Source organism: Mustela nivalis (genome assembly GCF_964662115.1).
Source record: "Mustela nivalis genome assembly, chromosome: X".
Classification (NCBI taxonomy): Eukaryota; Metazoa; Chordata; class Mammalia; order Carnivora; family Mustelidae; genus Mustela; species Mustela nivalis.
In genome coordinates, this window is record NC_139040.1 from 19,893,416 (window position 1) to 19,916,879 (window position 23,464).

The 23,464-nt window shown below is 37.3% G+C and overlaps 1 protein-coding gene across 4 annotated transcripts in view; it reads left to right on the forward strand.

Moving 5' to 3' along the window:
* Window positions 1-393: 393 nt before the first annotated feature.
* Window positions 394-23,464, forward strand: part of ZNF280C (zinc finger protein 280C) — a 65,500-nt gene continuing 42,429 nt past the window's right edge. Inside the window, exons 1-7 of one of the 4 annotated variants that reach the window (XM_082717702.1) lie at window positions 447-597; window positions 3,459-3,611; window positions 9,244-9,287; window positions 9,403-9,449; window positions 17,195-17,347; window positions 19,679-19,744; window positions 19,842-19,978. In XM_082717702.1, coding sequence (XP_082573828.1) covers window positions 9,419-9,449; window positions 17,195-17,347; window positions 19,679-19,744; window positions 19,842-19,978 — 387 coding nt within the window. In that variant the 5' untranslated portion in view covers window positions 447-597; window positions 3,459-3,611; window positions 9,244-9,287; window positions 9,403-9,418. Of the gene's footprint in view, window positions 598-3,458; window positions 3,612-9,243; window positions 9,288-9,395; window positions 9,450-17,194; window positions 17,348-19,678; window positions 19,745-19,841; window positions 19,979-23,464 lie in introns of all 4 variants that reach the window. The other 3 variants (XM_082717701.1, XM_082717699.1, XM_082717700.1) reach the window with 3 other exon arrangements.

The window sequence follows — 23,464 nt, forward strand, 5'->3', positions numbered from 1 at the left end:
AAAGCTATATTATTTAAAACAAATTTGGTGAAATTAACCAATAATTTAAAAAATCTGACTTTTGTTCCCTTTTACTCATCAAGTTTATGTCTTTGCCTCTCAGGTACAGTACTTCTTTTTATTGGTGTTCCTATCTCCTACACACAAGGAAGACCTGGAATTCACATTTTCATGGTATGCAGGCCAAATTTCAAGATTGCAACTCAGGTTGAACAATGAATTCACTAAGGAGATCCGCATCAGCGTGAGACCCTTACCCCGGCCCTGCCCCTACGGCCGGTGGCCCAGAGCGCACAGCCAGAGTGCCTCTGCCTTCGAGAAAGTGTAAGACCATGCACATGGCCGCACCGCCCTCCGTCGTCGGTTAGAAAAGAAACCCGGATGTGCAGGGGCGGGGAGGAGTTGGCGTCTACCCATGAGGCAGTGCGCGTAGTTATATACTTTTGCCTTGGTCTGAGGCGCTCATTCCGCGCTGGGAGTCGCCGCAGCCGCCACTATTTCTGTGGCCGCCGCCTAGCGTCTTCGCGCTCCTCCCTTTCCTCCTCCTCTTTCTCCTCCTCCTTCGAGTCCCAGTCACGGCGACCTGCTCTGCTCACGGTAAGTGATCCCCCCGCCCCCGCCTGATTCTCGCTGAAGCCGGCAGCGGCTCTGCCACAAGGCTGTGGCGGCATAGCTCTGAGGGTGGCGGCGCCGGCTTGGCTCTGAGGGGGGCAGGTTGAGGGTCCGGATGCCGGCGTGTGTTGCTAGGATCGCCCAGGGAGCGGGGGAGGGGACGAACTTGGCGCGGTGGCGGGTGGGCCACCATCTTGAGCCAGCCCCGGCGGGGCGGGGGCGGGGGGGAGGAGAATCTCGGAAGGTAGCTGCTCGGCGGCAGGGTTTGGCGGCCCTCTCAGGATTTGGGGGCCTTCTCAGGCCGTTGGCCGGGCGGGCCGCCGCCGCTGCCTCCTCACCACTCAGGGCCTGCGTGTCTGTCAGTCCTTAGCCTGGTTTTGGCTTTTCTTTCTGGAGGCAACTCCCTTTGGTCTTTTGTATATTTGATACCAATGTTTGGAGAGACCCGCCCACCCTCAAGTCTCTTTGGTCTTAAGAGACCAGAGAAGGTTCTGAACTTTCTGGCTTCTGGGCCCCTTGGGCCCCTCCTTTCAGTCCCGGTTCCCTCATCCAGATTACTGGTCATTCAGTGCTGATACCCTTGTTCTTGCCAAAGGGACTGTGCTGCTCGTTGTAGAAATCGTGCTCCATTCAGTTATTGTCTAGGAGAGAGGAGCTCTAAGGAGAAACATGGAGTTAGATGGACAAATTTTTAACAGTGAGCTTTGCGCGTTTTTCTGAGATGGAAAAATTATTTCATTTGGGGGTTTTATCCTTTTCTAGACACAGGGAGTTCCTCTTGTTATCTCAGTATAAGTGTTTTTTAAAGGAGAAATCATAGAAGAAAATGTCAAGTGAGCCAGCTTCTTCAAGCACAGGAGATCTTCATCCAAAGGATTGTCTTTGTTTGCAAAGATTTTTTAGTTTGGTTTTTTTTTTAATCTGTGAACTTAAATTTTGCCTTTATTGTTTTCAAGTGTGGACTGAATTTTAATGTGGTTTTGTGCCATTAAAAATAAAATTGAAACCAAGAAATAGAGTTTCAAACTACAGAAGTCTCTTAGCATTTGTGAGATGTCCTGTTTGGGGGGTTACTGTAAAAACTCAAGCTGTCTACTTAAGCAGAAACTTCACTTGGGTTTATGAGGGAACTGGTTTGCATATAAAATTAAGTTAGGGCTGTGTGCCGTGGTGCTTTAACATTGGTACAAATTCCACTATAATTGCGTTTTTCATTTGTATATTCATTGATAATCGTTCCTTTTGAGGTGAGCTGTGGAGTGTTGGTAGAACTGTTTAGAAGGTGAGAAGACAGCCTCGAGGAGAAGACTTTCCCTGAGGCCACTTGGTTAGGAAGTGATAGAACCAGTTCTTGAACCTAGATCTTCTGACTTCTCCAATGCTCAGTTCACTGTATCATGCCCCAATTCTCATGCGAATGAGGTGGTCAGAGAGAATAAGCAATGACACTTTACCTTAAAAAAAAGATATTCTTCAATTCCCCTTTCCTTTATATTTTCATTTTAAGATCTTCATATCTTTTCAACTTTTTAGTATTTAAATGATATCATTATTATTTCCAGCCAGGTTGAAATGTTGAAGAATAGCCCATTCTTCCAATAGCCCAGTTTTCCATCAGAAAAAGTTGTGATGTTGAAGGGCTCCAAATTTCAGCTTCCCTGTTAACCCATTTTCCTCACTTAAGTTTTCTACACCAGTCTGATTTCTTCAGTCCAGTGTTTTACTACCCAGCACCAGCTTTCTTAGTAAAAAAGAAGAGTTAAGTGGAAAGAGTATATAATTAAGTATTCTTGCTTCTCTTTGTTTTCTTTATTCAAGAGGACATTTAGAACCATACCAAAAAAAAATTGTTGTTGCTGCTGTTACACTGATTGCACAGGAAAAATATTTAGATGAAAAGTGTGTTTTGTGAATAGAAAGTAATCCATAGTTTTAGTGACTGGATATAGGAAACATATTGAAAACAGTTTGTTATTTCAAAAGTAACTTTTCAAAGAACAGAGATATTTATGATATATTCACTAATTAAATATATTACCCTGAATATTTTTTCTGTCCTCCCACTTCAGAGAGGGACTTGAAAATGTTTGGTTTTCATAAGGTTTTAAATAATGACTCAGGAAGACGTGGTTTACTCCGTAATTTGTATCAAAAATGTGTTTTTGATTCATTCTCTGCAAAGCAGTTTTCTTTTAAGGAGTGGTTTTATTAACCCACAATATGTCAAGGAAAATAGTGATCACTATCATCTAGATAAAGTGGACCATTTTTATTTTATTTTTTATATTTTAAGTCCTTTTACAAATAATTTACATAAAAAGTGAAATCAACTTTATTAAAAATTTAATAAGGATTGAAACATGGTGTACGTCTTTGTGTATATTTGGAAAAGATACATTTCGGAAGCTGATAAAAGAATTCAGCTATCTTTTATTAAACAGATATTAAAGACATTTACAAAATGTATATCAGTGCCACTTTTTTCATTAAATTTTTTATTTTAGAATAGTTATTTTCATTAAAAATATTTATATGAACATGTAATGGGCTTATTACTACTTTAGATAAATTAATACATATTTAATTTTTTCTCATTTTCAATTTCTAAAACGGTAAGTATCAATAGATATAATCTATATAAGCAAGCTCATTTGAGTCTTCAAGGTTTTTTTTGTTTGGTTGGTTGGTTTGTTTGGGGGGGGTGTCTTCAAGTTTTAAGAATGCAAAGAGGTCCTGAGACATCCTGAGACCAAAAAACTTGAGAACTACTGATCTAGTATACGTTATTGGTGACAGTATCTTAACAGTTCGTTGGGTTTTTTTAAGATTTTATTTATTTATTTGAGAGAGAGAGAGACAGAGTGGGAGCGCATGAGAGGGGAGGTCCGAGGGAGAAGAAGACTTCCAGAGGAGCTAGAAGCCTGATATGGGACTTGATCCCAGGATTCAGGGATCATGATCTGAGCTGAAGGCAGTCGCTCAATCAACTGAGCCACCAGGTACCCTTTAACAGTTCTTTATATGAACTCGAATTTCGTTTTCTTTTAATGTTTATATTCATCAACTTGTAATACGAGTTCCAGTAAAGAAGGAAAAGTTGAATAAAATAATGTAAATAATTTTTCTTGTGCTTTATTTAATCTTCCTAATAGTGCTGCAAGGAAGATACTGCTGTTTTTACTTTATAGGTAGTAAAACTAAGCTCAGAAAGGTTGATTAAACATCCTATAGGTTTGGCAATCAGAAAATGGTAGATTCAAAACTCCCAGTTATTCAGCCGCTAGGTCATGTGTTTTAATCATTGTACTCTACTCTTACTTGACATTTTCCGTATTGGATAAGTTTTATTCCTATAAAATGTGAAGTAATTAATAATACTTCCTGAGGTTACTTTAGTTATTAGTGTTTATGAGTATCTTATGAAACTTATATAAAATATTTATAATTAATTTGGCTTTGAAAAGCCAATTTGTCTTTTCTGCAGATTATGCCTTTTATATATGATGTGCAACAAAAACATATTCTTGTAGGTAAATTCTTTACCTTGACTATGATATAAAAATTACTTTGCAGAAAGTAAATTTTATAGCACCCCACCCAAAAAACTAACATAAAAGAAAATTTTTTAAAATATAAGCAGTCTTTGCAAAGTATTATTCTAATGAACGTTAGTCATAGTGCCAACTAGCTACTTTCCACAAATAGATGAAATCTGGACGTCGACAGAGAAAAAAATTGAAAACCTAAATAAAATAAGGGGAAAATAGAGTTATTAAAGAAATATCTTCTCAAAATATGCCAGGACTTCATGTGTGCAGACTTTCAAAAAAGTAATTCCCACAATAAACAAAGAAACGAAATGGTGAGCCTAGGTTTTCCTTCTAAATTATATGTGATTTGTTCCCAAAACCTGTTTTGAGAGTTTGAATTATTTAGATGTCAATGTAATTGTCTAAGGATTCAAGGTGTAATGCAGTGTTTCTTGCATTTGAGTACTGTAGCAATTAATTTCTGTTATAAGAAAACATTTTCATAAACATCTTCCTACTTAAAATGTTTAAAGTATTTCTAGAGCTCTTACTCAATCATAAAAATATAATCAAATCGATGCTATTTGAATCAACTTTCTAATATATTGAGTGAATAATACCTTTTGATGAAACAAAATCACTGCCTACTTTTATTGCATTTTCATACCTATCTAAACAATGGCAAGATTTTTCAATTTGAATCTTTTAAATACCATCATTTTTATAGCTAGCCATACTATCATTTGTCAATTTAGTGAAGATGCATCGTTTAGATATTGTCTTCCTATGTTCTTTAGTTTGTTATTAACCAGCAGCAGTAAAAGTGATAGTACTTGATGAAAATGCAGTAGTAAAGACAGACAAAAACAGCAGTACTGATGTGATCCAACAGTTTCCTCTTCTGCCTGTTTATCTGAAGGAAATGAAAACACTAACTCAAAATTATGTTTGCATCCTCATGTTCATTGCAGCATTTTTTTTTACAATAGCCAAGATATGGAAACAATCAAAGTGTCCATCATTGGATGAATGAATAAAGAAAATTTGGTGTATATATATAAAAGGGACTCTTATTCAGCCATAAAGAGGAAGGAAATCCTGCCATTCATGACATGCATGGACCTTGAGGGCTTTATGCTAAGTGAAATAAATCATACAAAGACAAATACTGTAGGATCTCCTATATGGAATCTTTAAGAAAAAAAAAAAAAGGAACTTACAGATACAGAGAACACATTTGTGGTTGCCAGAGCTGGGGATTAGGGATGGGCGAATTTGGTAAAGATGGCCCAAAGTTACAAACTTCCAGCAATATAAGCCCTGGACATGTAATGTATATCATTTTGATTACAGTTAATAAGATTGTATTGTATATATGGAAGTTTTTAGATAGCAAAACAATATATAGCTTTAGATAGAGCTCTCTTGCACCATCTACAATATATCTTTTCCCCAGAGGTTTATTAGTTTGAAAAATATGGGGGTAATAAGCCACTGGTAAGTGTGTTATTACTCTCGAATGCAAGTACTAGAAACCTTGCTCAAGGTAGATAAAACCAAAAATGAACAATTATTCCTTCTCTTTTTAAAAAAATTTTTAAAGATTTTATTTATTTATTTGACAGAGAGAGACACACAGAGAAGGAACACAAGCAGGGGGAGTGGGAGAGGGAGAAGCAGGCTTCCTGCTGACCACGGAGCCCAATGTGGGGCTCCATCCCAGGACCCTGGGATCATGATGACCTGAGCCAAAAGCAGACGCTTAACCAACTGAGCCACCCAGTTGCCCAATTATTTCTCCTGTTAACTGAAAAGTCTAATAGTTAATTTACTTCAAGAATGGCTAGCTTCAGGTATTTAAATGGTATTATCAGAATTTGAATATCTCCCTACCTTGCCCTCTCTTTCTCTACTCCAGAATCTTACAGCTTTTCTATTTTCTTTGTTGGTTTCTCTCTTGGACATTTCTTTCTCCACATAGTGACTCCATCACTGCCAGGCTTATATCCTACCAGCGTATTATTTTCTTAACTTTATTAAGATAAAATTCACGTAATAGGGGCCCCTGGGTGGCTCAGTTGGTTTAGGCTTCTGACTTGATTTCAGCTCAGGTTATGATCTCAGGGTCCTGGGATCGAGCCCAGCATTGGGCTCCATGCTCAGTGGGGAGTCTGATTGAGATTATCTCTCTCTCCCTCTCTCTCTGCCCCTCTCCCCCCAGCTCCCACACTCCCTCTCTAAAATAAATAAATCTTTAAAAATTCACATAACCTCTAATTCAGCCATATGAAGTATACAGTTTAATGGTATTAGTATATTCACAGTGGCATGTAACCATCACCATGGTCAATTCCCAAAAGAAACCCCATATCCACTAGGAGTCACTCCCCACTTCCCCCCCCAACAGTCCCAGCCCTAAGCAACCACTACTGTACTTTCTGTCTTTATGAATTTGCCATTTCTTGACATTTCATGTAAATGCAGTCATGCAATACATGGTCTTTTTGACTGGCTTCTTTCACTTAGTATGTTTCAAGGTTCACCTATGCTATATATGAGTATTTTATTCCTTTTATGACTGAATATTATTCCATTGTATAAGTATATCATATTTTGTTTATCCATTCATCAGTTGGGTGTGTGGGTTGTTTCCACTTTTTGGCTATTATAAATAATGCTGCTACACACATTCCGGTGTACAAGTTTTTGTATGGGCATATGTTTTCAATTCTCTCTTACTTGGAGTGGAATTGCTGTGTCATATGGTAACTATGTTTAACTTTGTGAGTGACTGCCAAAGTATTTTCCACAGTGTCTGCACCATTTCATATTCCCACCAGCAGTGTATGAGGGTTCCAATTTCTCCATATCCTTGCCAACACTTGTTATTATCTGCCTTTTTGATTACAGCCATCCTAGTAGGCATGAAATGCACATAATATACAATTTACCACTTAACTATTTTAATCTATTAACGTTTTTTGAAAGTTTTGTAGATTTGAACTCTTAAAAGGTAGGTGAATTTTAAGTATATAGAAACTGAAGCCAAAAATATCTAAATAGTAATTATAACCATTTATACAGGCAGTCTCCAAAAACTGGATTGTATTCCAAGAGGTCTTTTGTTAGTTACTTAGAATTCATTTTTCCCCCATAGGAACAGTGTATTAAATATAGACATAGTATTCCTACCTGAGTCAACAGCTGAAGTGTGGAGAGTTCTTTGCCTATTTTGCAAATATGCCTATCTTGGTGCCAGCTCTGAGTTGCAGAACCTAGAGACCCTCTGGAGCTGATATTACGGAAGCTCTAAGATCCTCACTGCACCTTTTGCTGTGTATTCCATTTCTTTGAGAGATGACTTAAATCTCCCATGTAATTCCTTGCACTGTCACCAAAACTCTGAAATTATGACTTGAGAGATTTTTTGTATGTGTGGTGATAGTTTTGGAGGGCTTGAATACTTTATTGGGTTGTGCAGCTTTAGATGAAGTTATGGTTCTAATGGCATCTGGGGATTTCTGACTTTTTGGAGTGTTTGTAAATGTACCAATTGCAGTTCCTTGGTGGCTGTTACAGGCCTCAAAATCCATCTCTGCAGTCATAGACAGTGAATATGAGTTGTTTATGTAAACTTCTTTTATGTTTCATAATGATTTCAGACTATTTGTGCTAGTAGATATTTTTATGAGCATTTAATAAAAGGGTTATACCTGAGTCTCCATAGGCTATGTAGTTGTGACTCTTTAAAAAAATTGTGTTCCTGGGCGCCTGGGTGGCTCAGTGGGTTGGGCCGCTGCCTTCGGCTCAGGTCATGATCTCAGGGTCCTGGGATCGAGTCCCGCATCGGGCTCTCTGCTCAGCAGGGAGCCTGCTTCCCTCTCTCTCTCTCTCTGCCTGCCTCTCCGTCTACTTGTGATTTCTCTCTGTAAAAAAAAAAAAAAAAAAAATTAATAAAAAAAAAAATTGTGTTCCTGGTAGCAGTAGGTCTTTAATGCTAAGCAGGAATTGACATGTATTTATCTACTTGACATATGCATTACCTTAATTTGGTTTAGATTTCTATTCAAATTGAGTAAAAAGAGATTTGAATAGTCAAACCTCAGACAGAACTGGGGAAATTTACTTAAGTACAGAATTCACTTGAGACCCTTATGATAGTAATTCAAACATTCATACCAATAACATCTTCTGGAGTTAAAATAGGTTTTTTCCTTTGGTCTAATTCAGCCCAAATAATTTGGAATAGAAAAAAGCAAGAAAGCTTGCTTTTATCAGTCTGAAAATAAAGACAAATGTGAAGACTCAGCTCTGTTCATCCTAATACTTAAGATTTCTGATGACTAATTTTTTACATTTTTGTTTTATAACTGAAATAATTTTTTAAAGCACATTTATTTTGAATGTAAAGAATATGCATGTATGAGAATTCAGAACACAAATTCCTGCTTTAAAGAAAGCAATTCAAAAAACAATTTTTGATAATGTTTAATACAACAGCTTTTTTTTAAAAGCCCAAAGAACTGTAGATATATTAGACTGTAACCATCTGAATGCAAGGACTGTGAATTATTCATCTTAATTTTTCCTTCTAAAACTGAGCATATCACTTCAATGGGTAATTATTTTTTAATGAATTAATCTATGATGAAGTTTATCCAATTAATTTTCTATTCCTTACAGTTAGTGTTAATAAGAAATAAAAATACATAAACCAGAAGTCTTTTATATGTGTTTTTCTTGTAATAATTACATTTATTTCTGAAATATGGATAATAAGTCATGGTTAAAGAGTAATGTCATTTAGCATGTCAAAATTGAGATTGACTAAAACATGTAGTACAGGGTGATTACTCATATTTACACAGAGGTGCTTTTCAAACCTTATTTGTAATTTAATAATCCATCAGACTTCTTCAAATAATATGCTTAATACATTCAGCATTTTATTTACTACATTTTCATTTACAATTAGGTAAAGTTATTAGCATATGTGTATCAAACATATCAAACTCAAAAGATAAGCTTTTTGTAGGAGAAAATGATTAAATATGAATACTTTTAACAAATCCACCCTAATAGTAGTATCTTTATTTTATAGGGCAGAAAATTAAGACTTAATTTGCTCTTCTCTGGAGTCATATGGTGAGTTTGCTGAGATCAAAATTAGAACCGGATTTCTGAATCCCAAGTTTCACATTTCAATATTTGGTGTTAAAGTAACTCATAAAATTGATTGCTGTCATTTGTTAGTGCCTAGGTGACTCTGCAACTTGATGGATGACGACAGCCCTTTTCAATCAAAAAGTAAGTACTGCTGCTGCAAATGGTACTAGTATGCATGACTTTTGTACTGATGACCTTGCCTCATGAGAAAAGGTAAAAGAAACAGAAGTATGTATATTTAAAAATAACACTTAATTAAAAAAAAACTAAGTTAATACTTGCTTGTAGTAAAAAAGAAGAATATACAATAAAAATCTCAGTAATGTAGAATGAAGTGTTTCTTCCTGATCTCCAGAGATAACTACTGTTACTGGTTTGGTGTATATAATCACAAATTTTTCTTCTTTTTCTTCTTTTTTTAAAATTTAAATTTAATTAGTCAAGGTAGAGTACGTCATTGGTTTTTGATATAGTGTTCAGTGATTCATCGGTTCAGTGTAACACCCAGTGCTCATCACATCATGTGATTCTTAATGCCCATCACCCAGTTATCTATACCCCCACCAACAAACTTTTTTCTATGCATAGTCAAAAAATTTCTAAGTAAGACCATACTATATATGTTATTATGTGCCTTTAAAAAATTTTTTACTCAACAATCTTACTTGAATATATTGACAATGATAGTACCTTGTTAAAAAGAATGAGGAAGATCTATGGGTCAGATATGGTATCAACAGGGATACAAATTATTTTTTTATTATCTGTATACATGAGTGTCCCTCATTTTTTATAAAATTTGGCATTGCCTCACTGCCTTGTTTCTTAATTCATGGTTTATCATGTTAAGTGCTGATGCTTATCCAGTAGACTACTCTGTATAGGAGGAGATACAAAAGAAGAAGAAAATAAGTTCTTCAGTCTGACTTTGGATCTTACTTTGGAGTTAGACATGTACAGTAAAGAAATAAACATTAAGAGGGGTGCCTGGGTATCTCAGTGGGTAGAGCATCTGACTCAGTCTCAGGGTCATGAGCTCAAACTCCACATTAGGTGTGGAGCTGACTTAAAAAAATACATATTAAGAAATAGTGAGCAGTTTGAAATCATATATAGTAAATCTTGAACTGAGTTGCATAGAATACCAAAGTAGTAAAAGGAGGAAGAAAAATATGGTCTACTGGTTTATTGAGGTAGTTGTAACTGAACCAAGTTGGGAATTAAGATTTTGTTGAGTATTTGCTGGAGGTTAGGTTAGGTACCTTATATGACATTTTTCTCAGTCTACGTTGCCACTTCTATTAGGTAAATATTGTACCTAGATTAGAGGTGAGAAAACAAGATCCAAGTAATTTCTCTAGAGTCACATGATTAGAAACGGTGCAATAAAGATTTGAACTATTCAATATGATGCCAAGTCCATGCTCCTACCATACTTGAATAATGTGGACAGTATATGGTAAGGGGGAAGAATATTTTAGATAGAGCAAACACTACAAAGAAAGTCTCCAGGGGATACAATGAGGATGGTGTCTTCAGGTATTCAGAATATGCAAATGTTAAACTGTGAGTTACTCTCTTAATTATTTGACTTAGACCATTCTGTATATGTGTTTTTGAAGCAAAGTTAGAAAAGAAAGTTCATAAACTGGTTACATTTGGAAGGGTGAAAAGTTTTTTGTTTTGTTTTATGTCTACTTATCAGTAGACCACTAAACAGCATTATGGCAAGAAATTATTTTGGCATCCCTATATAGACAAAATTAAATTTAAATAATTTTAAAGAATAGTTGCCTATTTGTTATGGTGTTTCTTTTGTAAGCCCTCCCCAAATCATTGTTAAATGACATTTAATCTAGTAAAATTACCTTTAGAAATGATTGCATTTTAAAAATAAAGATGCTATTGTCTAAAAAAAACAGATGATTATTGTCTAAGCCAGAATCCTGGAATTATTATTTTGTTTTGTTTTGTTTTAGTTGTTCCTCCATCCACATCTCACTCCACGTATCGAGTACCACTTGTATCCATTCCCATTGCTACTATATTAATTTAGGGGCTACCTTAATACTTTTTTTAAGATTCTATTTATTGTAGAGAGAGAGAGAATGTGTGAGCACAAGTGGGAAAGGGGCAAAGGGAGAGGGAGAAACAGACTCCCCAGTGAGCAGGGAACCTGACCTCGGGTTCAGTCCCAGGACCCTGGGATCATGACCTGAGCTGAAGGCAGGTGCCTAACCAACTAGCCACTCAGGCACCAGCCCCCCCGCAATGCTTTTTTTTTTTTTTTAAGATTTTATTTATTTTATTTGAGAGAGAGACAGTGAGAGAGAGCATGAGCGAGGAGAAGGTCAGAGGGAGAAGCAGACTCCCTATGGAGCTGGGAGCCCGATGCGGAACTCGATCCCGGGACTCCGGGATCATGACCTGAGCTGAAGGCAGTCGTCCAACCAACTGAGCCACCCAGGCGTCCCCCCACAATGCTTTTTTAAAAGCAGAACAATACATGCATAGTTAAAAAAAATAATCTGAAAGTTATAAAGTTGCATAACCACAGTTATTTGAAGGATAAGAGTGAGAGAGAGTGGTATGCATGTGTTCTGGGCCTGTTACTCCCTGTTTTTGCAAGGAATTCACTTTCAATAGTTTAGTTTTCTTTTCTAATAATTATTTTCATATTTCTAAATTTAAAAAAATTTTTTTAAGATTTTATTTATTTGAGGGGCATCTGGGTGGCTCAGTGGGTTGAGCCTCTGCCTTCAACTCAGGTCATCTTCTCAGGGTCCTGGAATCAAGCCCCATGTCAGGTTCTCTGCTTGGCAGGGAGCCTGCTTCCCTCTCTCTGTCTCTGCCTGCCTCTCTGCCTACTTGTGATCTCTGTCAAATAAATAAATTAAATCTTATAAAAAAGATTTTATTTATTTGAGAGAGTGAGCACAAGCGGGGAGAGGGGGAGAGGCAGAGGGAGAAGCAGACTACCCACTGAACAGGGAGGCCTGATGTGGGGCTCAATTCCAGGACCCTGGGATCACAACCTGTGCCAGGGGCAGATGCTCAACCAATTGAGCCACCCAGGTACCCCTCCATATATCTTTTTTTAAAACATATACACATACTGCTGTAAGTCATCATTTTTTTGCCATTATCTAATAATTTTTCTATCAACAGAAAATGATGATTTTAGTTTTCTTACGCTTATGACTCCCTCCATGCATCTCCCACTGCATTTATTTCTCAGTTTTAAATCATATTAAGTGTTTTTATTATAATGACCATAATAAGTATTGTTCACTGATGAGTGTAGTACTATGTTGTTAATATGAATACATTCCCTTTTTCTCTTTTTTGTGTATACCCAGATATTTAGACTTTTAATTTTTAAAAAATTTGCTAAATTTTATTTTTTATTGACTAAAAAATTTTATTTTATGTTGACTAAATTTGCTAAATTTTATTAAAGCCTATAGCCAAGTCTTCTTACACCCTTCTGTAGCCTCTTTACTCAATTTTTCTACATGGTAAAACTTGTCAGATAATCTAACATTTTAATTTTTGAATGTGTGTGTGTCTGTGTGTGTGTCTGTCTGTGATCTCCTGGAGACATTTCTCCTGGGAGTAATGTTCTCTTGCTCTGCTCTGGCTGGTTATCTAAACCTATTGAACGGCTATTATCCTGGGACCTTCCTTGGTCTTTTTATTGTATTGAATGTCATGTTTTCTGCATTCTGTGTCTTCCTCCTTCTTAAGTCCCATATTTTGGTGGATTCTTCCTAAGAATGAAAGAGTGAATGGGGTAAATTTTGCATGATGTTGGTGATCTTTATTTTTTTTTTTAAAGATTTTATTTATTTATTTTACAGAGAGAAATCACAAGTAGATGGAGAGGCAGGCAGAGAGGGAGAGAGAGAGGGAAGCAGGCTCCCTGCTGAGCAGAGAGCCCGATGCGGGACTCGATCCCAGGACCCCGAGATCATGACCTGAGCCGAAGGCAGCGGCTTAACCCACTGAGCCACCCAGGCGCCCGGTGATCTTTATTTTTGATGAAAGAATATGTACTTCATGCTTGATGAAAACCTTGGCTGGGGGCGTCAGGGTGGCTTAGTGGGTTAAAGCCTCTGCCTACGGCTCAGGTCATGATCTCAGGTTCCTGCAATCTAGCCCCGCATCGGGCTCTCTGCTTAGCAGGGAGCCTGCTTCCTCCTCTCTCTCTCTCTGCCTACCTCTCCACCTACTTGGGATCTCTCTCTCTCTCTCTTCAAATAAATAAATAAATTCTTTTAAAAAAAAAAGAAAGAAAAAACCTTGGCTGGGGGGTATAGAATTCTAAAATGAAAATTATTTTCACTAATACTTTTGAAAGCATTATTCTGACTCTATCTCTCTATCTCTGTCTCTCTTGCTGATTTTAGGTTAGTTTTCCTCTCCCAACATTCTCAAGTCTCATGAAATATTCCTCTACTGTAGATTTTTTCTTGATTTTTGTTCTGGGTCCTGGAAGAACTTTTCAATCTGGACATTTATGTCCTTTAGAACTAGAAATTTCTTTTGTATTTTTCCTTTGATTACATTCCCTTTCCTTTTTCTTTATTATTATTCTGGAGCTTTTATTAGGTGTATTGTACCTTTCTATTTTTTTAAAAGATTTTATTTATTCATTTAACAGAGAGGGAGAGTGTAAGCAGGGAGAGCAGCAGGCAGAGTGAGAGGGAGAAGCAGGCTCCCCGCTGAGCCAGGAGCCAGATGTGGGACTCCATCCCAGGACTCTGAGATTATGACCTGAGCCAAAGGCAGCCGCTTAACAAACTGAGTCACCCAAATGTCCCTGTACCTTTTTTTTTTTTAAGATTTTATTTATTTATTTGACAGAGATCACAAGTAGGCAGAGAAGCAGGCAGAGAGAGGGGCTCCATCCCAGGACCCTGAGATCATGACCTGAGCCGAAGGCAGAGGCTTAACCAACTGAGCCACCCAGGCGCCCCTGAACTGTACCTTTGAAATTGATTTCTAATCTCATCTATTTCGTGTTTGTATATTTTTTGTCTTTTAGTTCCACTTATGGGACAGTTACTCAACTTTGGCATTTGGGTTTTTGGGTTTTTCTTTTACTGAATTTTGTCTTATTTTTTTAAACTTTTTATTTTCTGAATGTTACTTTTTATAACATTTATGCTTTTTATAACTTAACATTTATTTCTCTAAAAGTGCTAGTTACATTCTAATAACTTTTGCATTCTGTGCTATATTTGTTTTGTTTTGGTCTTAAACATTGGAGGTTTAGTCATATTTCTGGTATTCAGTGGTTGTCTATCCATATTTATTTAGGAAGCACTGAAATGCTTCCTCGGAACTCTGAGTGCTTGGTCAGCACTAATAGGCTGGTGGTATTCACAGTATGTTCTTTGCTTAGTTTCTTCAGGTAAGAAATGCCTAATCTTCCTGGGATGGAAAAAGCCTCACTTCAGTCCTCTATTTTCATTCTTGCACTTCATCCCTGCTTTGCTCTGTGCCTGGTGTTTATGATCTTGTTCAGTTTTTCTAATGTATCTCCAACCTGTTGCCTCTTATTCTTAGCTTATCTCCTTTTTGTTAATGTAAAAGTTTATGGGTTTTTCAGTTACAGTTAGGTACAATCCTTTAATAGATATATGCTGCTCATAAAATTGAAACTCCTTTTGATTGGATGTATTTATTCTTTTTTAAGTTTTTATTTGAATTCCAGTTAATATACAATGTAATATTAGTTTCAGGTTTATAATATAGGGATTCAGCACTTCAACAAAACACCTGGGGCTCATCACAAGTGTACTCCTTAATCCCCATCACCTATTTCAACCATCATTTCTTGCCCCCAGCTCTGGGAGCCCTCAATTTGTTCTCGATAGTTAGGAGTCTCTTTCTTGGTTTGCCTCTCTCTCTCTTTTTTCCCCTGTGCTCATTTGTTTTGGTTCTTAAATTCTACATGTAAGTGAAATCGTATGGTGTTTGTCTTTCTGTGACTTATTTCACTTAGCATAATACTCTCTAGCTCCATCCACATTGTTGCAAATGGCAAGATTCAATTCTTTTTATGGCTGAGTAATATTCCATTGTATACATATACCACATTTTCTTCATCCATTCATCAGTCGATGGACATCTGGGCTGCCACATAATTTGGCTCTTGTAGATAAGCTGCTATAAACACATGGGTGCGTGTATTCTTTTGAATTAGTATTTTTATATCCTTTGGGTAAATACCTAGTAGTGCAACTGCTGGATCATGGAGTAGTTCTATTTTTAACTTTTGAGGAAACTCCATACTGTTTTCCAGAGTGGCCACACCAGTTTGCATTCCCACCAACAGTGCAGGAAGGTTACCCTTTCTCAACATCCTCACCAACACCTGTTGTTTCTTGTGTTCTTGATTTTACCCCTCTGACAGACATGAGATGATAATCTCATTGTAGTTTTCATTTGTATTTCTTAAATGATCAGTAATGTTGAGCATGTTTTGTGTGTCTCTTGGCCTTCTGTGTATGTCTTCTTTGGAAAAATATCTATTTATGTCTTTTTTAAAGATTTTATTTATTTGATAGGGAACACAAGTAGGCAAAGCGGCAGGCAGAGGAAGAAGGAGAAGCAGGCTTCCTGCTGAGCAAAGAGCCCAGTGTAGAGCTCAATTCCAGGACCCTGGGAATATGACCTGTGCCGATGGCAGACACTTAACTGACTGAGCCACCCAGGCACCCCTCTATTCATATCTTTTCTCCATTTTTTAATTGGATCGTTTTTTGGGTCTTACCGGTGTTTTACAGATTTTGCATACTAACCCTTTATTAACATTTCATTTGCAAATATCTTCTCCCGTTCCATAGTTGCCTTTTAGTTTTGTTGTTTCCTTTACCCTGTAGAAGCTTTTAATTTGATGACATCCCAGTAGTTTATTTTTGCTTTTGTTTCCCTTGCCTCAGGAGATATATCTAGTAAGAAATTGCTACAAAATGATGTCAAAGATATTACTGTGCTCTCCTCTAGAATTTTAATGGCCTCCTGTCTCACATCTTTCATCCATTTTGAATTTATTTTTGTGTGTGGTGTAAGAAAGTGGTGCAGGTTCTGGGGTGCCTGGGTGGCTCAATCAGTTAAGCAGCTGCTTTCAACTCAAGTTGTTATCCCAGGGACCTGGGATCGAACCCTGCATTGTCTTCCTGCTCAGCAGGGAGCCTCCTTCTCCTCTTATTCTGTCTGTGCGTGCATGCTCTCTCTCTCTCTCTCTGTCAAATCAATAAATACGATCTTTTTAAAGAAAGTGGTCCAGTTTCATTCTTTGGCATATTGCTGTCCAGTTTTCCCAACACCATTTGTTGAGGAGTCTGTCTTTTTACCATTGAGTATTCTTTCCTTGGCTTGATTATTCTTTTTTTATGTTTCAAGTTTTTATTGGATTTGGTTATTCTTAAAATTTATTGGCAACTCCCAATAACTACTGTTTTCTCTTACTTAGCCAGCTAGCTTAATTGTACTAGTTTAGATCTTAGAGATTGAGTTGAGTTTACTTTTGCTACCATGTGCTGACTGCAAATATCAATTCAGTAATTAAAATTAAGATTATTAAAGTATATCTTTTTTTTTTAAAGATTTTATTTATTTATTTGACAGAGAGAAATCACAAGTAGGCAGAGAGGCAGGCAGAGAGAGAGGGGGAAGCAGGCTCCCTGCTGAGCAGAGAGCCCGATGCGGGCCTCGATCCCAGGACCCTGAGATCATGACCTGAGCCGAAGGCAGCGGCTTACACTGAGCCACCCAAGCGCCCAAGATTATTAAAGTATATCTTAAATATCGTACTATGCATTGCAAAGAAGTTATTTTAAAAAAATAAGGTGGGTTTCTTTTCTTTCGGAAATTAGATAACTCAAAAATGGCAGAACTCTTTATGGAATGTGAAGAAGAAGAGCTGGAACCATGGCAGAAAAAAGTAGAAGAAATTCTGGATGAAGATGATGATGATGATGAGCTGATTTTTGTTGGAGAGATATCAAGTTCAAAACCAGCCATTTCAAGTAAGCATTTATTTCAGCCAAGTAAAGTTTTATAAGTTGCTGTTTCTAATAGAAAAACCTGTGGGTCATCTTATATGTCCTTGTTATTCTGCAAGGAGCTGGAGCATATAGGTCAGTAAGAATTTGCGAGACTCACAGGGAGGATGTGGTTGGGGACTTGAGTAAAGTGAGAGGTTAAAATATCATTTGAGAGAAAAGGGAAATGTTAACTAAGTTAACTAAAGGTTAAGATTACCATATCAACATTATAGGCCTTCTGAAATTGGAAATCTTAAGTTTTAGGGAGAGCTAAGTAGCCTATTCACCTGATGTTAATTTTTGTCTTTCTTCCTTAAGCCCAAACACACCTAGAAAAGGAAATGTTTGGAATGCTTTGCTTAAAATATTAGAACAGTAAATTGGCTTGTGTTAGTCTCTGATGGGGGTTCTCACATCTAGGCAACTGCCTCATCACAGTGTCATCTTGAATCGTGGCTACAAAATGAACAGGCACTGCATGATTATACAGTCTCTAGTATACCAACATGGGGTATAGTTTCTGGCCACACCCATCTTCCAACGACTCCTGATTATATTCATGAAGCAAGGAGGGTCTGGTGTTGAGCCACTATGCTTGTACAACACAGGTAGTTAGCGCACTAAATCCTCATGGCTTTCGGGCAGAACATGTCCAGTAATTTTGTAGATTGTTAGATTTCAGTTAGAGTTAGAATTGCCATTGTGATAATATTGATGATACTGATGACACTTGTTAAAATGTCTAATAAAAATGTGCAAAGTGCACATTTTACACTTGATGTAAATGTAGTGTCTTACAGCACCTGTAGTGTTTTACACTATACTACCTTTCTAGCAGAATATGTCCAGTAATTGTGTAGATTGTTAGATTCTTCTGCAAAGGAACAACATACTGAATTTCAGCAGAGAAAGAGGAAATAGATTCCTTTTCATTATATTTACTTCCTTTAAGCCAGGAGAATTTAGCAAAGAATGTACCCAGCATACCAGTGTTTTCTTACCTACCATGGCAGTGCATTATATTGTGGTTAAGAGATGAGTTTTTAATTTCTTGAAAGCCCTGTTCTTGCATCTCTTAACTCTAGACTTACGATAGCACTTCTGTTCAGTTTTATCAGAGCTAGAATAATTTAATTCTCAATATCATTTCCTATGGCAAATTGAGAGGTGCTAAGTGGAATGTCACTTCAGTTATAAAATGAGGTAAATATGTTGGCATGTTTGTTGCTGATAGTGGAATAGAATATTATAATTATTGTTTCTTATTTACTGTGATTATTTTTATCTCAAAATATTGTGATATTCAGATCATCTTACTGAAAGCATGGCAATTCAAGTTGGGTTTATATCAACTGCAGATAATGGTTAACAGTACTCAACTAGAATAATGTGTATTAGTTTTAAGTGATTCTATAAAAAGAAAGTTGACCCCAGTGAAATTTCTAAATTAACTCAAAATCTATTTGATTTTATTGCTGTTTTATGTGTGAGCCATAAAATTCTTTAGTCATATGGAACATGAGCTAAATATTTATATAGAACCATATTAAGTTGGGGGATGGTAAAAAGTTGTGTTTGATAGACTACAATCACCAAAAAGTACTATAGGTTTAACTCTTTAATGGCTTGAGTAAATACTTTAAATTCTGAATGAAAACATCAAGTTGTTTGAGCAGATTTTTCTCCTAGAAAACTTCTGTAGTGCCTCGTCTTAGAGAACTGAATTTCCATTATCATAAAACAACCCTACTTTTGTGTGACCCTTTACTTTATAGAATTATTCTATTAGATCTGTTTCTTTTCTACCAGGAGGGGTTAAAGGAAATTTTTTTGAGGTTTTATGGGATTTTTAAAATGTTTGTACCTTTTCCTGATTAGCAATTTTAGGCGAATCTCTACTCTTCCAAATTTTTGATTTCTCAATAATCCAGAAGTTATGGGTTGACATGGCTATAGGAGTGAACACTGATTCATAGGGTCATGTCAGACTCAGATTGACTTTTGGTATAGTAGTAGATTTGAGATACTCTAGTAAACTCTAGATTAAATGTAGTCTGCAGTCTTCAATAGTGTTCCTCTCAGACCTCAAGAGGAGTGGTACAGATAATGTGACCAGCTTATCCATAATGAAACTTCCAGACTTTTAGGGGTATGAATGTAGCATGGGAATTAGGGAAGGGTTTGATCTGGGTCACCATTAAGAGAAAGAAATATACTTAAATTATTAGTTGTATGTGGATATTTCGAAAGTTTTTAATTTTAATTTACACTTAACTAAAATAATGAGTTTTAAAATAAACACATTTTTTATAGATATTTTGAACAGAGGTAACCCCAGCTCATCTTCAAAGGGAATAAAGAATGAGACAGTCACTCAAGGTATAGTATTATACCACTTTAATTTTAAAGTGAAATATTTTAACAAAATTGGTTGTATAGAAAAATACTCAATATGTTCTATCATTTTAAAATGCAGGTGTTACTGATCCGTTCAAGCCTACAAGTCAACACTACAAAGATCCAACATCAAATCCAGTGGCTGCCTTGCCTAGATTTCATCCCGAATCTAAGTCTTCACAGAACTCTGTTATTGTTCAGAACGTGTCTAAACCTGTAAGTGTTTCTGAAACTACGCAATCAGCTCAGGGATGCATTGGATATTACAACACCCAGTTAGAATTGTGGACTAGTCAGCATTCTGTTAGAAGCATAATCACAATCACAGTCTGAAAATGTCACTCTTTTTGACAACTCAACCCAAACCCAAAGTAGTAACTGTAGGAACTAACCAGCTTTTCAATGTATCAGTTAATATGCTTAAATAGGAGTAATATTGAAAACTAGACTGTCTAAAGGTGAGTAAAAACATGATCAGTAATGAGTGTAGCATAATGGCAAAATTCTTAAGAGAGTAAACAGAACCAGGTATTCTTATTGGGGAAGATTGTTTTGAGGTCATTGTGTTGCTGTTTGCTCTGAAAACATAGTTTCATGGCTTAGCATTTAAAACTTTTTTTAAAGGTTTTATTTACTTATTTGACAGACAGGGATCACAAGTAGTCAGAGGCAGGCAGAGAGAGAGGAAGGGAAGCAGGCTCCCTGCTGAGCAGAGAGCCCTGATGCAGGGCTCGATCCCAGGACCCTGGTATTAGGACCTGAGCCGAAGACAAAGAGGCTTTAACCCACTGAACCACCCCGGCGCCCCAGCTTTAAAAGTTTTAACAGCAGTAATAGTTAATGATAATATTTAACATTTGTTAGTCTATTATTGTGGGTAAGTCTTTATTCTAAATGTTATATGTAAATTAATATCATTTCATTTGTAATATTTCTCTATGAGGTAGGCACAATTATTATCCCCATGTTATAGTTAAGGAAACTGAGACTCAGGCTAAATAATTCACTCAAGGCCATGTAACTGGTAAATAAAAGTTGGACCTGGTATTTCAATCCAGGTTAGTCTGGAGGTTGTTTTGTTTTGTTTTGTTTTTGTTTTTGTTTTTGTTTTTTTTAGTTTTTATTTATTTATTTGAGAGAGACAACATAATCAGGGGGAGGGGCAAAGGGAGAGAGAAAAGCAGATGATGCAGGGCTCGATCCAAAGACCTGAGATCATGACCTGGGCCAAAGTCAGATGCCTAACCAACTGAGCCACCCAGGTGCCCCAGCCCAGAAGTTTTTAAATATGCATACATGTATCTGTTCATAATTTAATTTAGGCATAGAAACACTGCCTTAGAGCAACATTATAGTTACAGATCATTGGGGTTCCCTGAGACCCTTTGGTGAAGTTAAAACTTGTGGTAATTAAACTGATACATTTCCTCTCTTCACTCTGTCAGCATTTGCACTGATGATCCAAAAGCAGTTGAGGGTAAAACTGCTGGTCCCTTAATATGAATGAAGGCAGTGTCACCAAACGGTACTGGTAGTTTTTGTATTAGTGACCATCAAGCACTCACAGTAGAAAAATTGCACTTTCACTTGAGAATAACCTTGAAAAAGTAATAAATTGTTACTAATTTTATTAAACTCTCAATCCTTGGCAAATACACTTTTTTTAAAATAATCTGTGTGATGAAGTGGATAATATGCATAAAAGATTTCTGTATGTATAGTGTGAAGGTTTTCTTGAGGAAAACCACTTGAATTGCAAACTGAACTAGCTGCTTTTTTTAACAGAATGCTATTTTTGCTTGAACGGATGGTCGACAGAGCACCATGTGTTAATTATTGCTAAACAATGGGGGCACCTGAGTGGCTCAGTCAGTTGAGCATCTGCCTTCTGCTCAGGTCACGATCCCAGGGTCCCAGGATGGAGTCCCGCACTGGGCTCCTTGCTCAGCTAGGAGCCTGCTTCTCCTCTCTCCTTCTAGCTCCTGCTGTTCTCTCTCGTGGGGGCTCACGCGCCTTCTCTCTCTCTCAAGTAAATAAATAAAATCTTTTCAAACGATTATTGCTGCATAACAATAGTATCAAAAACTTAGCAGCTTGAAGCAATATACACTTATCTCGTGGTTCCTGTTAGGAGTCAGGTCATGGCTTTACTGGGTCCTCTGCTTCAAGATCTTACAAGGCTGCAATCAGGGTGTCAGCCAGAGCTGCCGTATCATGGTCGTTGGCAACACCCAGTTCTCTATGGGTTGTCAGAGTGAGGGCATGAGTTTCTTGCTGCTGTCAGCCAGAGACTGCCCTTAGTTCTTTGCCACATAAGCCTTCCTAACATGACTGGTTGCAGCTTCAAAGCCAGCAAGGGAAAGTGAATCCTTAGCAAAATGGGCTATATAACATAATCATGTACATTCTGTTGCATTTGCCATATTCTATTGGTCAACAGCAATCGCAGGTTCCACCCACACCCAAGGACAGATTACACAAGGGTATAAATATCGGGAGGGAGTCATGGGGGCCACCTTTAGAATCTACCATGCAGTTTTTCATGCTTAAAAATGTACAAAGCATGTCTGTCATAGAAAAAAAAAAAATGGGGGCGCCTGGGTGGCTCAGTCAGTTGAGCTTCTGCTTTCAGCTAAGGTCATGATCCCAGTGTCCTGCGATCAAGCCCTGCATCCAGCTCCCTGCTCTGCGGGAGCCTGCTTCTCTCTCTCCCTCTGCCTGCTGCTCTGCCTGCTTGTGCTATGTCTCTCTGCCAAATGAATAAAATCTTTGAAAAAATAAAATAAAAACTCTTTTAAAAATCAGATATTTGGAAAACTTGTATCTACATTCTGAAAGAATTAATAATAATTTGAGTCCTGGAGTAGTAGTCCAAGAAATCTAGATTGAAGATGAAAGACTTGAGTGTTGATTCCGTCTATTCCTAGCCAAAGCATTGTTATAACCTCAGTGGGCCTCACTTTCTGCATTTTTTAAAATGAGGATCTTTATCCAAACCACTGGATCTCAAACTCAGATCCTCTAAGCAACCATGGACTGTTTTTAATAAAAACTTTGTAGGTGTACCTGATAATGGCAGGCTGCCAGAAATACTAAAATTATTTTATTCCAACTGGAATCAGACTGATTCAATGGTTTTCTCATGCTGTCATAAGCTGTTTGGCATTTAAGAAAAGCAAAAACAAAAAAAAGGGGAAACATGATTATTTACATGGAGATAGATGAAAATTATTCCTACCTTGGAACTAGAGAAGGAGAACAATGGAGGGGGTGGTACCTTTCATTTTAAAAAATTTAGGAACTAGAGCTCATTCAAACTCAGAATGTTTTGTTTTTCTGGGCATGATTGTCTAATCAAAGCTCCTCAATTAATTTCCCAATCCTAGGAAGCTTTTTTTTTAATCTTTTTTTTTCTTTGTTTATTTATTTGACAGACAGAGATCACAAGTAGGCAGAGAGGCAGGCAGAGAGAAGAAGAAGCAGGCTCCCTGCTAAGCAGAGAGCCCAATGCGGGGCTCGATCCCAGGACTCTGGGATCATGACCTGAGCTGAAGGCAGAGGCTTTAACCCACTGAGGCTTTAACCCACTGAGCCACCCAGGTGCCCCCCCAATCCTAGGAAGCTTTAAAAAACAGTTTTTGTCAGGGCGGTTTTGTCTGGGTGGCTCAGTGGGTTAAGCCGCTGCCTTAGGCTCAGGTTATG